At 39.3% G+C, this 14912-nt stretch overlaps 1 protein-coding gene across 2 annotated transcripts; it reads right to left on the bottom strand.

Moving 5' to 3' along the window:
* Positions 1 to 6623: 6623 nt before the first annotated feature.
* On the bottom strand, positions 6624 to 11140 carry CSTB (cystatin B). 2 transcript variants are annotated; one of them, XM_069074836.1, is made up of 3 exons: positions 10877 to 11140; positions 7541 to 7642; positions 6624 to 6855 (listed from the first exon to the last, which is right to left on the bottom strand). In XM_069074836.1, exons 1-3 carry the CDS (start codon positions 11078 to 11080, stop codon positions 6727 to 6729), a joined length of 435 nt encoding a protein of 144 aa, XP_068930937.1. In that variant the 5' UTR covers positions 11081 to 11140; the 3' UTR covers positions 6624 to 6726. The 2 variants fall into 2 exon arrangements, with proteins under 2 accessions (XP_068930937.1, XP_068930938.1); XM_069074837.1 differs by having other exon boundaries at positions 10922 to 11132.
* Between the last annotated feature and the right edge of the window lie 3772 nt (positions 11141 to 14912).

Below are 14912 nucleotides of genomic sequence, written 5' to 3' on the forward strand. Positions count from 1 at the left end.
TAAAGATCTTCCCTGCCCCTAGGCTAAAGTGCACCAGAAGCCTGGGGGGGGGGGAGGGTTGTTTTTCAGTAGATACTTTTTGATTGGCCAGTGGGTCAATAAGGTTGTTACATTCTCTGAGCCAGGAGAAGGCTATATAAGCCCTGATGTGTAGCTTTGTTTTGGGACTCACTTTGAGAAGTGTTTTGTGATTTGATCTGAATTCTGGGAAGCCGTTGTTGAGAGTCCCCCGGCTTTGAAAAACCCAGAATGTGGAAACCCAGATGTTGACTGGGTATGGATGTAATGGTTGGACAGTTTGGAAATCTGTCTACTTGATGTTTCTGTCTTGATAATTATGCCTGTATATTTTGAGGTTCAGGGTGCTGACCTTTTTGCCCTGAACAAGGTAAATGATATATGGTCTGACTGATTAAAGTAAGCTTGTTAACCCATTTTGAGTTGCTTTCCTTTAACAAAGCAGATCCAAGAACCTGTGTGAGCAGGCACCTTGGGGACACTGGGGTGCTTGCTGCTACACCTACCTACAATGCAGGCCACCAGTGAGATCCCACTCCCCTTGCTGACTTGTAGCAAAATCCTGCTCATGGCGCCAGCCAGTAGCAAGATCCTAAGCCTGGGGCTGGTCAGCAGCAAAGCCCTGCCCTTGGGGGAGGCCAGCAGGAAGGTCCCACCCCCAGTACAAGCAAAGCTGTTAGTCCAGCAAAAAGAAGCTCAGAACAATGCAGGAACAGAGCCCAGCACAGTCACAAAATAGACAGAAAAAAAGCAAGCAAAAACAAAACAAAATTTTAAAAGTACTTAACTATAGAACGCTATTATGGTGACAGGGAGGATCGAGGTACAGAGAACAACAGTGGCTACATGTGAAGCCACAAAGAAAAATGTAAATTGGTCTCAGGCTTAAAAAGAACTAGAAGAGCTTCAAAAGGATTTTGAAAAGCAAGAAAAATTGCTCTTGCATAGGCTAAACCAACATAAGAATTATAATTCTACCTAAATTAATCTTATTCAGTGCCATACCAATAAATCTATGAAACAATTATTTTATAGAGCTAGAAAAAATAATAAAAGAATATCAATGGAATCAATGAAATAAAAGGTGAAGGAAGTTGGCCAGATCTCAAACTGTACTATAAAGTGGTAATAACTGAAACAATCTGGTACTGGCTAAGAAATAAAGTGGTGGGGATCAGTGGAATAGATTAGGTACATAATACATTGTAGTAAATTATCATAGTAATCTAGTGTTTGATAAGCCCAAAGATCCAAGCTTTGAGACAAAAACTCATTATTTGACAAAAAAAATGCCGAGAAAACTGGAAAATAGTATGTCAGAAACTCGATATAGACCAACATCTCACACTGTATACCAAGATAAGGTCCTAATGGATATGCATAAAATGGAGTTAGACATAAATGGTGATACCATAAGCAAATTAGGAGAGCACAGAATAGTTTACCTGTCAAATCTACAGATAAGGGAAGAATTTAGGACTAAAGATATAAAGTGCATTACAAAATATAAAATGGATCTATTTGATTATATAAAATTAAAATGTTTTTGCACAAATAAAACTAATTCAACCAAAATTAGAAAAGCAGAAAACTGGAAAAAAAATTTATAGCAAGTATTTCTGAAAAAGGCTTCATTTCTCAAATATATAGAGAAATGAGTCAAATTTATTAGAATACAAATCATTCTCCAACTTATAGTTAAAGGATATGTATAGGCAGTTTTCAGACAAAGAAATCAGTTATCTATAGTTTTTTGAAAAATGTTCTAAATCACTATTGATTAGAGATGCAAATTAAAACAACTCTATTACCTCACACCTATCAGATTGGCTAATATGATAAAAAAGGAAAATAATAAATATTGGAGGGGATGTGGGAAAACTTAAGACTTTAATGCATTGTTGATGGAGTAGAAAACTGATCCATTTTGGAGAGCAATTTGGAACTGCCCAAGGGGCTATACAACTGTGTATACCCTTTGATACAGCAATAGTTCTGTATCCCAAAGAGATTTTTAAAAAGGGAAAGGACCTATTTGTACCAAAATGTTTATAGCCACTCTTTTTGTGGTAGCTAAGAGGTGGAATATGATAGAATGCCCATCAATTGGGGAATGGCTGAAAAAAATTGCGGTATATGTGGTAATGGAATAGCATTGGGCTATAAGAAATGACAAGCAGGATGATTTCAGAAAAACTTGGAAGGATTAACATAAACTGATACAAAGTGAAGTGAGCGGAACCAGGAGAACATTGTACACAATAACAGAAATATTGTAATGATGAACTGTGAATGACTCATTCTCAGCAATACAGTGATCCAAGGCTTTATGATGAAAATTACTACCTGCATCCAGAAAGAGAACGTCTTTTGTCTGAATAGACTGAATCATCCCACAGTTATCCCTTCCACATAACTACTTTCCCCATCACAGTTTTGATATATCACAGGTCAGCATAAGAAATTAAATGGGAATTTGGGGGGAGTTTTACAGAAGCTGTAGATGACACATGAAGATCAGTCAATAATGCAAAACCTATGACCAAATACTTAACCCAAACTTTACAGTAAGGTAAATACCCCATAAAAAAAATTCACACTTCTTCTCTGGTAAGAGAGGGCCAAAAAATTTTATGTGAATTTTCCAGATCATGAAGGCGCCAGCATCCCTAAATCCCCACAATGTGGAAGAGATAACTATATTTTTCTCTTTATTTCTTCCATTTTTATTCTAGTCTTCTTGCACAAAATGACTAATATGGAAACATTTTACACAATTGCACATGTATAACCTATATCAGATTGCTTCCCATCTCAGGGAGAGAAGGATAGAATTTGGAACTAAAAAAATCTTAATTAAAAGTTGTTTTTACATGTAATTGGGGGGGAAATAAATTTTTTTTTAAAAACCATAAACCGTATTTAGTTTTGTGCACATTTTAAAGATAGCATTAACAAAGTAGAGCATTTCATTCATGATGTGGCATGAGAATCAGTGGCAGCTAGCCACCATGTACCCACTAAGTATTTTATTCTTCTGACTACATACCAAGTAATACTTACTTAGAAGTAATAACTATCACATTTATGTATTACTTTCAAGTAGTTTGCAAAACATTTTATATATTTTCTACTATACATAATTATGATATATAATTATGTGATTTTGTGTGTTGTGCTCATTTTACTCTCATGACATAGCTGTGCAGTAGGCTTGAGCTAATAATACTACAAGCATTATCATCTTAATTTACAAATGACACAAACTCAGTTTTAAGGGATCTGGCTGGACACAAAACTTTTGTGTTACAAAAGACATGGATCACCTCAAAAAAGATAGAGACCAACATTTATTTCATACTGCATATCAAGATAAGCTTTAGACACAGTGACATCATAAATAATTCATAAGAGAAAGAAAATTAACTTTTAAGACTTCAGATAAAGGAAAAACTTCATGACCAAACAAGGGAGGATCAGATTATAATGTATACAATTTTAATTATATAAAATTAAGCTTTTGCATTAAAAAAAAAAAACACCAGGTGGCTAGGTGGCACAGTGAATAGAGTACCAACCCTGGAGTCAGGAGGCCTTGAGTTCAAATCCAGCCTCAGACACTTGACACTTACTAGCCATGTGACCTTGGGCAAGTCAACTCCAATTGCCCTGCTCTCCCCCCTCCAAAAAAAAAAAAAACCTCCACCAAAACACCAATCCAGCTAAAATTAGAAGGGAAACTATTAACTGGAGAAAAGTCTTTGCATGTTTTAGAAGCAGAGGGCAAAACAGAGGTTGAAAGAATCCACCGATCACCTCCTGAAAAAGATCCCCAAAAGAAAACTCCTAGGAATATTATAGCCAGGTTCCAGAATTCCCAGATTAAAGAGAGTATATTACAAGCAGCCAGGAAGAAACAATTTAAATATTGTGGAAACACAATCAGGATAACCCAGGATCTGGCAGCTTCTACACTGAGGGATCGAAAGGTTTGGAATATGAAGAGTCTTTGCAGCCAAGCTTCTCTGATAAGAGTCTCATTTCCAAGATACATAAAGAACTGAATAAATTTATAGGAATAAAATCTATTCTCCAGCTCATAAATGGTCAAAAGATATGGACAGGTGGTTTTCAAAGTACTAAATTCTCAATAGCCATATAAAAAAGCTCCAAATCACTAACAACAGAAATGCAAATTCAAACAACTCTGATGTTTTATCTAATATCCATCATATTAACAAAGATGACAAAAATGGAAAATGACAAAAAACTCTGAAAAACCAGCCATGACCCCAGATACGATGATGAAGCGATACCCACCCCCCTAATAGAAGTGATGGGCTCAAAGTGCAGAGTGAGACAATTAATTGATCACAGCCAATGCAAGAATTTCTAACAAGGTTTTTGTTTTGTTTCATTTTCCTTTTTTTCAGTGGAAGGGGAAGAATAAAATGCTTTTGTTATTAAATTTTAAAAAGACACAGCTCCAATTTCTCCAAGCCCGAATCTCTTTATTATTAAGCTACCATTTATATAGGTTTGCAAAGCAACTTACATATATCTCATTTTATCCTCACAACCACTCTGGGAGGTGGGTGCTTTTATAAATGAGACAAGCAGGTTAAGTGATTTTCCCCAAATTACAGGGAACTGAGGGAGGACTTAAGTCTTCCCTATTCCAAGCCCATTTTTCAATCCATCAGGCAACCTAGGCGCTTCACGTACTTGAAGAACTGGCATGTAGAAGATGGCCTTATTTTGTTTGGACCTAGATGGCAAAACTGGGATCAATCAATCAATGATTTAATAAACCTCTATTTTATGCTAAACATTAGTGATACAAATACTTTAGTTAGAGATAACCCTTTCCCTTAGAGAGCTTACGTTCTATCAATGGATGGGAATTACAGACAGTAAATGTTCCCTTGCATAAGGAAAAACTTAATAAATGAGCTTCCTGGGAAGGCAGTAAAATGCCAGAAATGGAGTTTCAAATGCATGCCATAACAACTTGTCAGGGATGGTGTCTTAGATACTCTAGAAGTACATTGCAATTCCATGACATTTTGCACTTCTGTATGATATTTTAAGCCTAATATGTCTTGGTCCATGATCACAATGTAAGGCAAAAGATTATAGCTGCCTGACAATACTGTGGTAGATCTAATGAGATAATACCAAAACCCTGTCAACTAGCCCAAAACAGCCTCTAACCTGTGGATGGCTAGAGTCAAACAGAGCAGACTAGAGACAGGACAGTCAGGAATCAAACAAGTTTAATTTCAAAGTGAGGAAAATAAGCAAGGAGGCAAATTAGATACATGTAATGGGGCCCCACTTCTAGTAGGGGGACCCACTTTAGTGTGGCTAAACCTTGATACTCATACCAATGGCTATGAAGTGAGCTGGAACCCTGACGATGACGGGTGATGGCAACCAGACAAGTTTGATTCATAGAAGGGCTTCATGATGAGAACATGGATACGGCAGTTGCTTGTAGAACACTTGGCGCTGGTCAAAACAATACAATAATTATATGATTTTGCCAAAGAGAGCACAAAGTTTTTATGCCAAACTCAGGACACAGCTTGCTAGCTGGGTCTTACCTCTGGAAAACAGTGGGTCTCCTAGTATTTTGACAACACACTAGCCCATCTGTTGGGTGTATTATGCCAGCATTCCTTAGTTGAGGGTTTGATACTGAGACAAAACGAGGCACTTGAGTCATTGAACAGTTTGAAAAAGGAGGTTAACTTTATCCTAAACAGCAGGGGTATGCAACAAAGATACTGGGGTACTTAGTTCTTCTGAATACATAACCATATAGAAAGAAGTCTGGTCACCACGACCAGATATATAATGAAGGACACTGTGATTTGTATGGTTTTCAGAAATCTACCACATCCAAGGGGCCTAGACTATGTGTAGCTAGAACTTTTTGCTCTTAGGTGGCCAAGAAGTTGTGCTAGCAAAGCCGGGGTCAATTGTGTCCAGGGGCAACTCTGCAGGGTAGAGGGAAAGAAGGAAAGTCTTTTCACACCATTTCAGCAAGCAGGAAAAAGATGGTGAAATAAGTGGTTGTTCACAAAGAGGAGCCTGCAAAAGCTTTCCTCTGTTAAAGATGAAAATCTCAATGTGGGCGACTGAAAAAAACAAACAAACAATTAGGCATGGATATAATTAATGCCAAGAGATATGCAGGTCCCCTGCAGGGTGCCTACCTGGATCAAAAACATCAGCACATGGCTATGTAGTGGGAAGAGCACTGGATTTAGAGCCACTACTGCTACTTTATTAGGTGTATGGAATTATACAAGTTGTTTAATTTCTCCAGGCCTCAGATTCCTCATTTGAAAATAAAGGGGTTAACCAGATTATCTCTAAATCTATGAACTTCATAATCACCCCAGTCAAAAAGTAAAGATTAGTTCTCCAGCATGTTCTTCTAAGAAATGTTATCGATCTTTTACAAACTGAAAGGTTGAACTATAGAAACCGAGGCCCAGAGAAGGCCTAGCTGTACCACTACATAAGTTCAGTGTACTTGTAGATCACTGATTACCAAAGAAATGATCTGTGGTCAGAGTTAGAAAACAGAAAGCTACTTATTAAATAATATCAGATTTCTTTTATTGTTCAAAATTTTAATACCTGCCCAAATGATGTATATAATGTAACTCATATAAGGCCATTATTCAAAATGGTACATTAAAAATAGACCAATTCGTCATTCTTAGTTTTGTTGGTTTGGTAACTGGATAGAAGTAATGGCTTGTTTTCATGAGGGAGACTTTCAAACACTCGCAAATGAATAAATTCCTCTTCACCAACATGAACCTAAGAAACAAAAATAAAATAAAGGACAGTTGGAGATTAAACAATATATTTTGTTCTATTTAGACTAAATATGACTTGTATAGAGACAAGTGATGAAGGAGATAGCAAATATCTCCAGTATCTTTGCCAAGAGGTCCCTAATGGGGTAATGGCTGAACTGAAATGGCTGAACCACAACACAGATACAAGTGAACAAACCAAAGGATGTGTATGACAGTAACTTACAGGTTAGTTACTGTACTGGTACTATAATCAGAAATTACCCAATTTATAATTACAAAGCTCCAAGATTTTTCCTTTTTTTCTTTTTGGGGGAGGACGAGAAGTTTGAAGGGAAATGATCATTCCCACTACTCTTCCTTTTATTTCTTTGCTTCAAAGGCAAAGACTGATCTTCACACCCTGCCTCAAAATTCTTCTCCACCCCTTAGGTTTTTGGGGTAGGGTAGGATTAGTTTATGTCCCAGTTGTCTCTCCCCACCTCCCACCAATGCTTTTGTTGCTTTGTAACTAATTTTGCTGTGCAGTATTTATGGAGTATTTAATCTAGTTAAAGAAACAAAAAACAGTCACCTCTGCCTGCCCCTTAGTTTACTAGCATTTTTCACAATTAACTAAAAAGTATTCATGAAGGCACCTAAAATAACAGTTTCAGGTCAGAGATTCACTGTCTTCTGCACTGTACCTTAATGAAGTGGTTTACTCCAGCAACCAATTGACTTTTAAATTCTACAGTCTTAAAGACTGGAAACTTCCTATTTTCTTTCTCTTCAAGCTGTGCCTTTACCTGAGGAATAAAGAACAAACCAAAAAATGTGTTTGAATAATTAGAACAGAAGGAAAAACACAACTGAATCCAAGTGATAAATGTATATATTTTGATGATGAGATTTGGAGCCATTTACAGTAATCATCTTAACCTTTAAATATAGGTGGAGTAGTCATATCTTAAAAATAAATTAAATAGGGGCCACTAGGTGGCGCAGTGAATAGAGCACCTAGAGTCAGGAGGACCTGAGTTCACATCCAGCCTCAGTCCCTTAACACAAAGACTAGCCATGTGACATTGGGCAAGTCACTTAACCCCAACTGCCCTCCAAAAAACAAAAAAGTAAATAAATAGAACAATTAACTCTAGGAAAGAACATAGAATTTTTTATATTTATGATTAGTGGTAGAAAATTCCTAACCAAACAAGGGTCAGAAATTATAAAAGAGAATACTGACAACTTTAAGTATGTACAATTTTTTTTTAAAGCAATTGGGGTTAAGTAACTTGCTCAAGGTTACATGGCCAGTTATTTCTGGGTATGGTGCTAAGTATCTGAGCCTGGATTCAATCCCCAGGTCATCCAGACACCGAGGCCCGTGCTCTTACTCGATGAGCCACCTGGCCGCCACAAGTATATACAATTTAAAAAGCTTTTTTTCACAATTAACACCAATAAAGGTCTGCTATCCAAAACAAACAGAAAATGGATAAAAAATGTATTACATTAAGAGTCATTCCTCAATACATAAGTGGTCAAAGTATATGAACAAAATATTTTCAAAATAAGGCTTAGAGGCTGATCCACTATATCAGGGGTATTGAAGTGGGTAATAATAATTAGTAAAATGTAATTAGGAAGTAGTTAACAAATTTCCAAAAATATAATATGGGGCAACAAGATGGCTCAGTGAATAGAGCACTGGCCCTAGATTCAGGAGGACCTGAGTTTAAATCCGGCCTTAGACACTGGAAACTTACTAACTGTGTAACCTTGGGCAGGTCACTCAACCCCAACTGCCTTGCCTTCCCCCACCTCCAAAAACAAAATAATATGTACCCTTTAGTGGCCCTTGTTTCTATTTGAGTTTGATACCATGTTTGTTCTAAATGAAAGAGAAATGCAAATCAAAACAGCTGAGGTTTCACTTACACCATGCAAATTAAAAATTAGCTAAATTATCTAATTTTATAAATTTTTATAAATTATCTAATAGTTATTAAAAAATATCTAATGGTCTTGGTTAGTGAGGCACACTGACAGACATGAAGTGGTCTATCTGCTTTGGGTTCTAATTTGTAATTGTGCAAGAAAAGAGACAAAACTTCCCTGACCCAGGATATATTCCAGGGAAGTCAAAGACAGAAACAAGGCCCCAATAAAGGCCAAAATATCGTCAAGATACTATTAGGAGACACCTTGTTTTCCAGAGTCCAGGTCCAGCAAGCAAGCTATGCCCTGAACTTGGCATAACGACAATCCTTTGTGTGTAATTACCTTCTAGAACTGATGATCTGAGCTAAAGCAATTACCAACAGGCCCACACAAGAAGCCCTGCTATGATAACACTTTGTCACTAGATAACCTGGCCTCATTGTTGCTGTTCTGCTTCACCACTATTCCTACACTACACTGTTTGACTCTTTTGTCTAGCAACATGTAAATAAATCAAGGTTCAGCCCCACTGCCTTGGGTCCCCTCACTAGGGGTGGGGTCCCAGCATATAAATCCTTTTTTGATTCCGTACGTACTCTCTTGGCTCTAGCCTGTTCTGTTCAGCTCAGGCCACTTACAGGTTAGAGTCAGGATCAGCCCAGTTGACAACATTCATAGCAGTAAAAAGTTAAAAACCAAGCACAAACCTATCAACTAGGGTATAACAGAAAAAAGGATGGTATGTGAATTACAGAATAAGAAATGACAAGGAATCCAGAGAAACACCGCAAAGCATATTTGAACTGATGCAGAGCGAAATAAGTACAACAGAACAATACACACAATAACTACAACAATTAAATGAAAAAATCTTTATGAAAAAGTTGAACTTAAAGTAATAGAAAAACTAAAGAAAAGAAGGCCCCAGGGAATATAGCTTTTTCCTCATGACAGGGATGAAGGGAACGACTAGAAGAGATTTTTGTGTACATTGTTAGGTATGGTCACTAAGCTTGTTTTAATTATTTTTCTTTGCTACAAGAGAGCAGAGGTGGAAAATGACTGTGATGTAAAGACCAAAGGAATCAACAAAATGTACTTTAAAAAAGAAAACAACATTGATATCAAGGATGTTTTCTCCTGTTTTCTACTGATGAGAGAAGGGGGAAAAAAGACTTTGAATAAGTTTTATTTTATAGAGGTTGCATGGTTATTCCCTGTAATCTGGTTATCATAAGATCTAGTCATTACTAACACTTCCCATAAAAACCAAAAATAGCTTGGAAACATCTGGTTTAAAAAAAAAGGGACAAGATGAGTCAAGATGAGAAGCGTCTCATTTTGCTATAGTTAAATGTGAAAACTTTACAATGATTCCTTCCTCTCTCACCTTGCAAGGAACAAGTACAGCATGGCCCAAAACTTAGTGCAGTTTTAAGTTTTAATAACTTTAGCCTCAAACTTACAAAAACTTTGAAAGGTTAACTATATTTTTTAAATATTAATTTTTTCTTACCAAAATTCAACATAACTCTATAATTCCACCCATTGTGATATGTGTGTACACACACATCACCCTAGATTTTTTAACTTTATAAAAACTTTAACCTGCTCATTAATCCTCATTAAGGACTCCATTTGTCACCTTATTCTTGAAGAGAGCTCCCCACAAAAAACTTTTGATTCGAACATACAAGAAAAAAGTCTAACAGGGATAGGTCAAATTATCACTTAAGTTATTAAAGCTTAAACTGCCCTACGACTTGTGGGACTTTTTGGAGACCACTGGACATGCTAATTCCGGGGTCATTCCCAGCTCTAAATCTCAGTCCTAGGCGTGGCTCGTCAATAAGGCTTGGCTTCGGACAAAGCAGGAAGTTTCATTTTTCATTTTGGTATTCCCAAAATGTCTCTCTCACACACAGTAGGCGCTTAATAAATGCAGAGTTGAGCTCCTTCTGGTCCCTATCTACGGGAGAGTCTCAGATTTGGAGACGGAAGGGACCCTCGGCGGAGTCTTCCCCACCCGAAAGCCTCCCTCCTCGGATGGGAGATGAAGGCAGGGCAGTGCGGGCGGGCAGCAGCCACACACCCACCTCCTCGGCAGCGAGGGTCCGACAGGCTCCGGTCGCAGCTCTTACCTTGTCCGCGATCTGCTGCGTTTCAGCCGTGGCCGGTTTGGCGGCCGAAACTCCTCCGCACATCATCCTGGCAAGGTAGGGGGCAGACACACAGTTAGGGATGGACCCAGGCAAGGTAGGGGGCAGACACACAGTGAGGGATGGACCCAGGAGCAACATCTGAGAGATGCCGCGGTCACGAGCCCCGTCCCGTCACGTGACCTGCCTGTTCCATTGCCTCCAAAAGGGGGACAAAAGGCAAAGATGTGACGGCTGCAGAGAAGAATCGTGACGCACCAGGAGAAGCTCCCAGGGAGAGGAAAGAAGGAGAGGAAACCGAGGCAGGAATCCACTTGGCTGTGAGCTGTGTCCCACCCGCTGCGGAGGCGCCGTCTCATCCCTCGGGGCCTCCCCCCTAAACTTCAACTGTTGGTTTCGTCCGCTCCCTAGCAGTCACGAGGAAGAGTTAGGAAATCCGGGGTTCGTGTTGTTCTGGTTTGGGCTGAGTTTGGGTTTTTCGGAAACCCCTGGAAACGGGCCTTAGATGGGCGTACGTTCTTGTTGGGCCATACGGAGGTTGATAAAGCGCTTCCGATCTCCCTGGGAGGAAGGCAGTGAGAGTACCGGCGAGGGAAGCTGAAGTTGTGAAGAATCTGGGGCAGGACTCGGACATGAAGCTCCCCGCCCCCGATCCCTCCAAGACCCCTCGTACGCCCTGACTCCGAAATTAATTAGTTGGTTTTAAGGACCAGTGTGTGCACTGGTCTTTGCGCTGGTGGAGCGCCCCCTGCCTCGTCTCAGCCTCCGTCACTTGCATTCTCCCTTGGCCAGCCTTTTGGGGGGGAGCAGTGAAAGAACTCAGCCTTTACCCACCCTCCCCCCAGCCTAGTCGCCATCCCAAGGCGCTGGTCTGCTCTGCTTTGTCCTGAGGATGTGTCAAACAGCCCCAGTGCTGGGGGAACCTCATTAAATGTAATTGGGAAATATTTAACAAATAAAAATACAAGAAGACATAGGTGACAATACATTTGATAACTAAGTCACAAGCATAAGGAATTGATAGTTTTCCCAAGCACCCCAGAATTACAAACTTACCTATTTTTGCCAAGGTTCCACCATCTTTCCAGTTCTAGAATTCGTTATTGTTACTAGCTGTGTGACCTTGGGCAAGTCAACCCCAATTGCTCTGCCTTTCCCCCTCCAAAAAGACCAAAAAAAAAAAAAGCATTATTTTGCACTCTATCCTCACTTTCCCTCATTCCAAATGTCCTAAACTCCTAATCTTAGCATTTTCATGGACTCTACGGCAGCTCAAATAACCAAATCAAATATTTCCCTCTATATCTTCATAGCCTTTCTTGTTTTGCACCCTTTACTGTCAGAGCTACCAATTTAGTTCTAGGCTTTATCACCTTCCACCTAGATTATTCTGTTAATCTCTTACTTGGTCTTCCTGCCTCAAGTCTCTCACTATGGCTTCCTCTGCTCCAAAGTAATTTTATTCAGGTGTATAACTTACATCACCCTTACAGTGTCTAACATTTGTTGTTGTTTTGCTTTTTTCAGTTGTGTCCAATTCTCCATGACCTCATTTTGGGCTTTTTTGGGCCAAGATACTTGAGTGATTGGCTTTCTTTCTCCAGATTATTTTACAGATGAGGAACTAAGGCAAACATCGTTAAGTGACTTGTCCAAGGTCACTCTAGTGAGTATTGAGCTCATTGAGCCTCAGTTTCCTCATCTGTAAAAAGAGCTCACACAGCCATTGAGTATCTGAGATCAGTTATATTTGAACTTAACAACATAAGTCTTTCTGGTTCCAAACCCAGTGATCAACCTACCACCTAGCTGCCCCATCTGGAACCTCATAGTACCTCGTTAATTAAATACTTGTTGAATGATTTATTTATAATCCTGCTGTATCCTGGTGTGCAAAGTTAGCCCCAAGGGGCTCCATGCTTAAACCTTGCTTGATCTTTGGGTATGTATATAACCAGCCTGCAGGAAAAGGCAGTCTGGAAATACTATTGTACAAGTGTACTTAAGTAAGTGGAAAAGCTGAGATGGCATAAAACCTATTTCCTCTTAATTAGTGTTGTAATTCAATCATGTGTAACTGACTCTCTGTGACTCAGTGAAGTATACATTCCTTCCTGGTTCTGTTACTTCATTCAACATCAGTTCATAAAACTCTTATTTGTGCATTCTGATTATATGGCACAATTTTCCATAACCTTCCTTCCCTCCTCAACTTTCCCACCACCCCAGCATATACCTGTTCTCCTCTCTTTCTGTTCATAAGATCATCACATAATTGAACCACTCCCAGTGCTCCCTCTGTGATCCCTGATTATGATAAGATTTTAGAGGTGACGTGTCATAGCCTCATATTTGTAACTTCACCTTGCACCTATATTCAGGAGAAACTTGCCTAAAGGTCAAGCTTTTGTCTTGTAGCTACCTCTACTCTTTACTCTTTTCCAAGTCGTGTCTGGGTCTAGTGGAACCTCTTCCTATCTCTTACTCAGGGTTAAAAAATGAAAAGCCTCAGGGACAAGTATGAGAGCGGGGACTAGGTTAAGAACAAAAAAAGAATCCACCTAGATATTCCCATGATTTAAAAGGAAATAGAAGGTTTTAGGGAGCCTGGAATATCACCATATTGATTGGGTTCAGATAGACTTGTGGGACATCTCTAAAGAATTACAAAGACTCAGGTGGACTCTAAGCCAGATATTATTTATCCAAATTTATTTCCAACAAATTGGAAAGATTTATCATAGTTTTAAGGTTTCACTTTTGGCAGGTGGCTAAGTCCCTTAGCGGAATTTAGCAACTTCAATACAGCAAGACACAGAGTTTTATAGAAAATATGATGCTGATTACATAATCAACATTTACATAGAATATAGGAATATGATTACTATTAAAAAGGCAGGAGGAGTTTTTTAAGAGATCAGGTAATGGAGAAAGGGTCCCATTATGGATAACTGTGCATGCAGTTATCCATAATGCATACAGTTAGGGGAGTATGTATATATGGTAATGATATTATAAGGACTCATTCTTTTTTTTTTTTTTTTTTGCTTTTTGGAGGGCGATTGGAGTTAAGTGACTTGCCCAAGGTCACACGGCTAGTTTTTGTGCTGAGTGTCTGAGGCCAGATTTGAACTCAGGTCCTCCTGACTCCAGAGTTGGTGCTCTATTCACTGCTCCACCTGGCTGCCCTAGGTGATGATATTATAATAAGCCTCTCCACATCATAAGTTCACTCTAGGTGAGTTCTTTACTGTTACTGTGCAGGTGTCTACTTAGGATGGCCCCCATCTATGGTTTGGTGGTCAAGCATCCTGTTCTACATCCTCCTGGTGCTGTCTTCTGATTGGCTAGCTATTGTGTTCCTGTCTGGTCAAGATGGATAGTTAGGTATTATGGTCCTGTCTTGGCTAAATTGTGGTTGAGTATAAAAACACACCTGTTTCTGTGGGAATGAGTCTGGGGATTGGGATCTCATCATATGGGTGTAATAGTAATGGAATTTAAAGATTCCCTGTATTGGCTTGGTTTTGGGTTTGGTTGTGTGTATCAGCAATGCCATATTCACAATGCCTATGGAGATTACAGATATGCTGATATAATTATCCATCACAAAATACATCATGCTTGCCGTATGGGGGAATAAACTAGAAAATTTATTAAGATACCAAAAGACTGAGTCCCAAAACCAGAAAGTGAAAGCCATCAGAGTAGTTATGACATTGGCACAGGTAGATAAAGTAGAAAGCACCCACATTTTCAAGCCTTTAAAACAGAACAGGCTACCTCAGGCAAAGGTCCTCCTCTCCCCACTCACAGCAACCACCCAACATCCTGGAAGCGCGCTCCCAGCAGCTCCGGCCCCTGGCAGTCCTCAGCAGGAGTCCTTAGCAGAAATTCTGGCTAACTCAAAAAAGCTTCGTGCTGCCGCTGCCTCTGCTACTGCTGCCGCCGTCACCACCACCACCAGCCACCG

The sequence above is a fragment of the Petaurus breviceps genome, unplaced genomic scaffold (genome assembly GCF_028583685.1).
Source record: "Petaurus breviceps papuanus isolate PSGF00001 unplaced genomic scaffold, PetGlider_PUasm1.0 90897, whole genome shotgun sequence".
NCBI classification, from domain to species: Eukaryota; Metazoa; Chordata; class Mammalia; order Diprotodontia; family Petauridae; genus Petaurus; species Petaurus breviceps.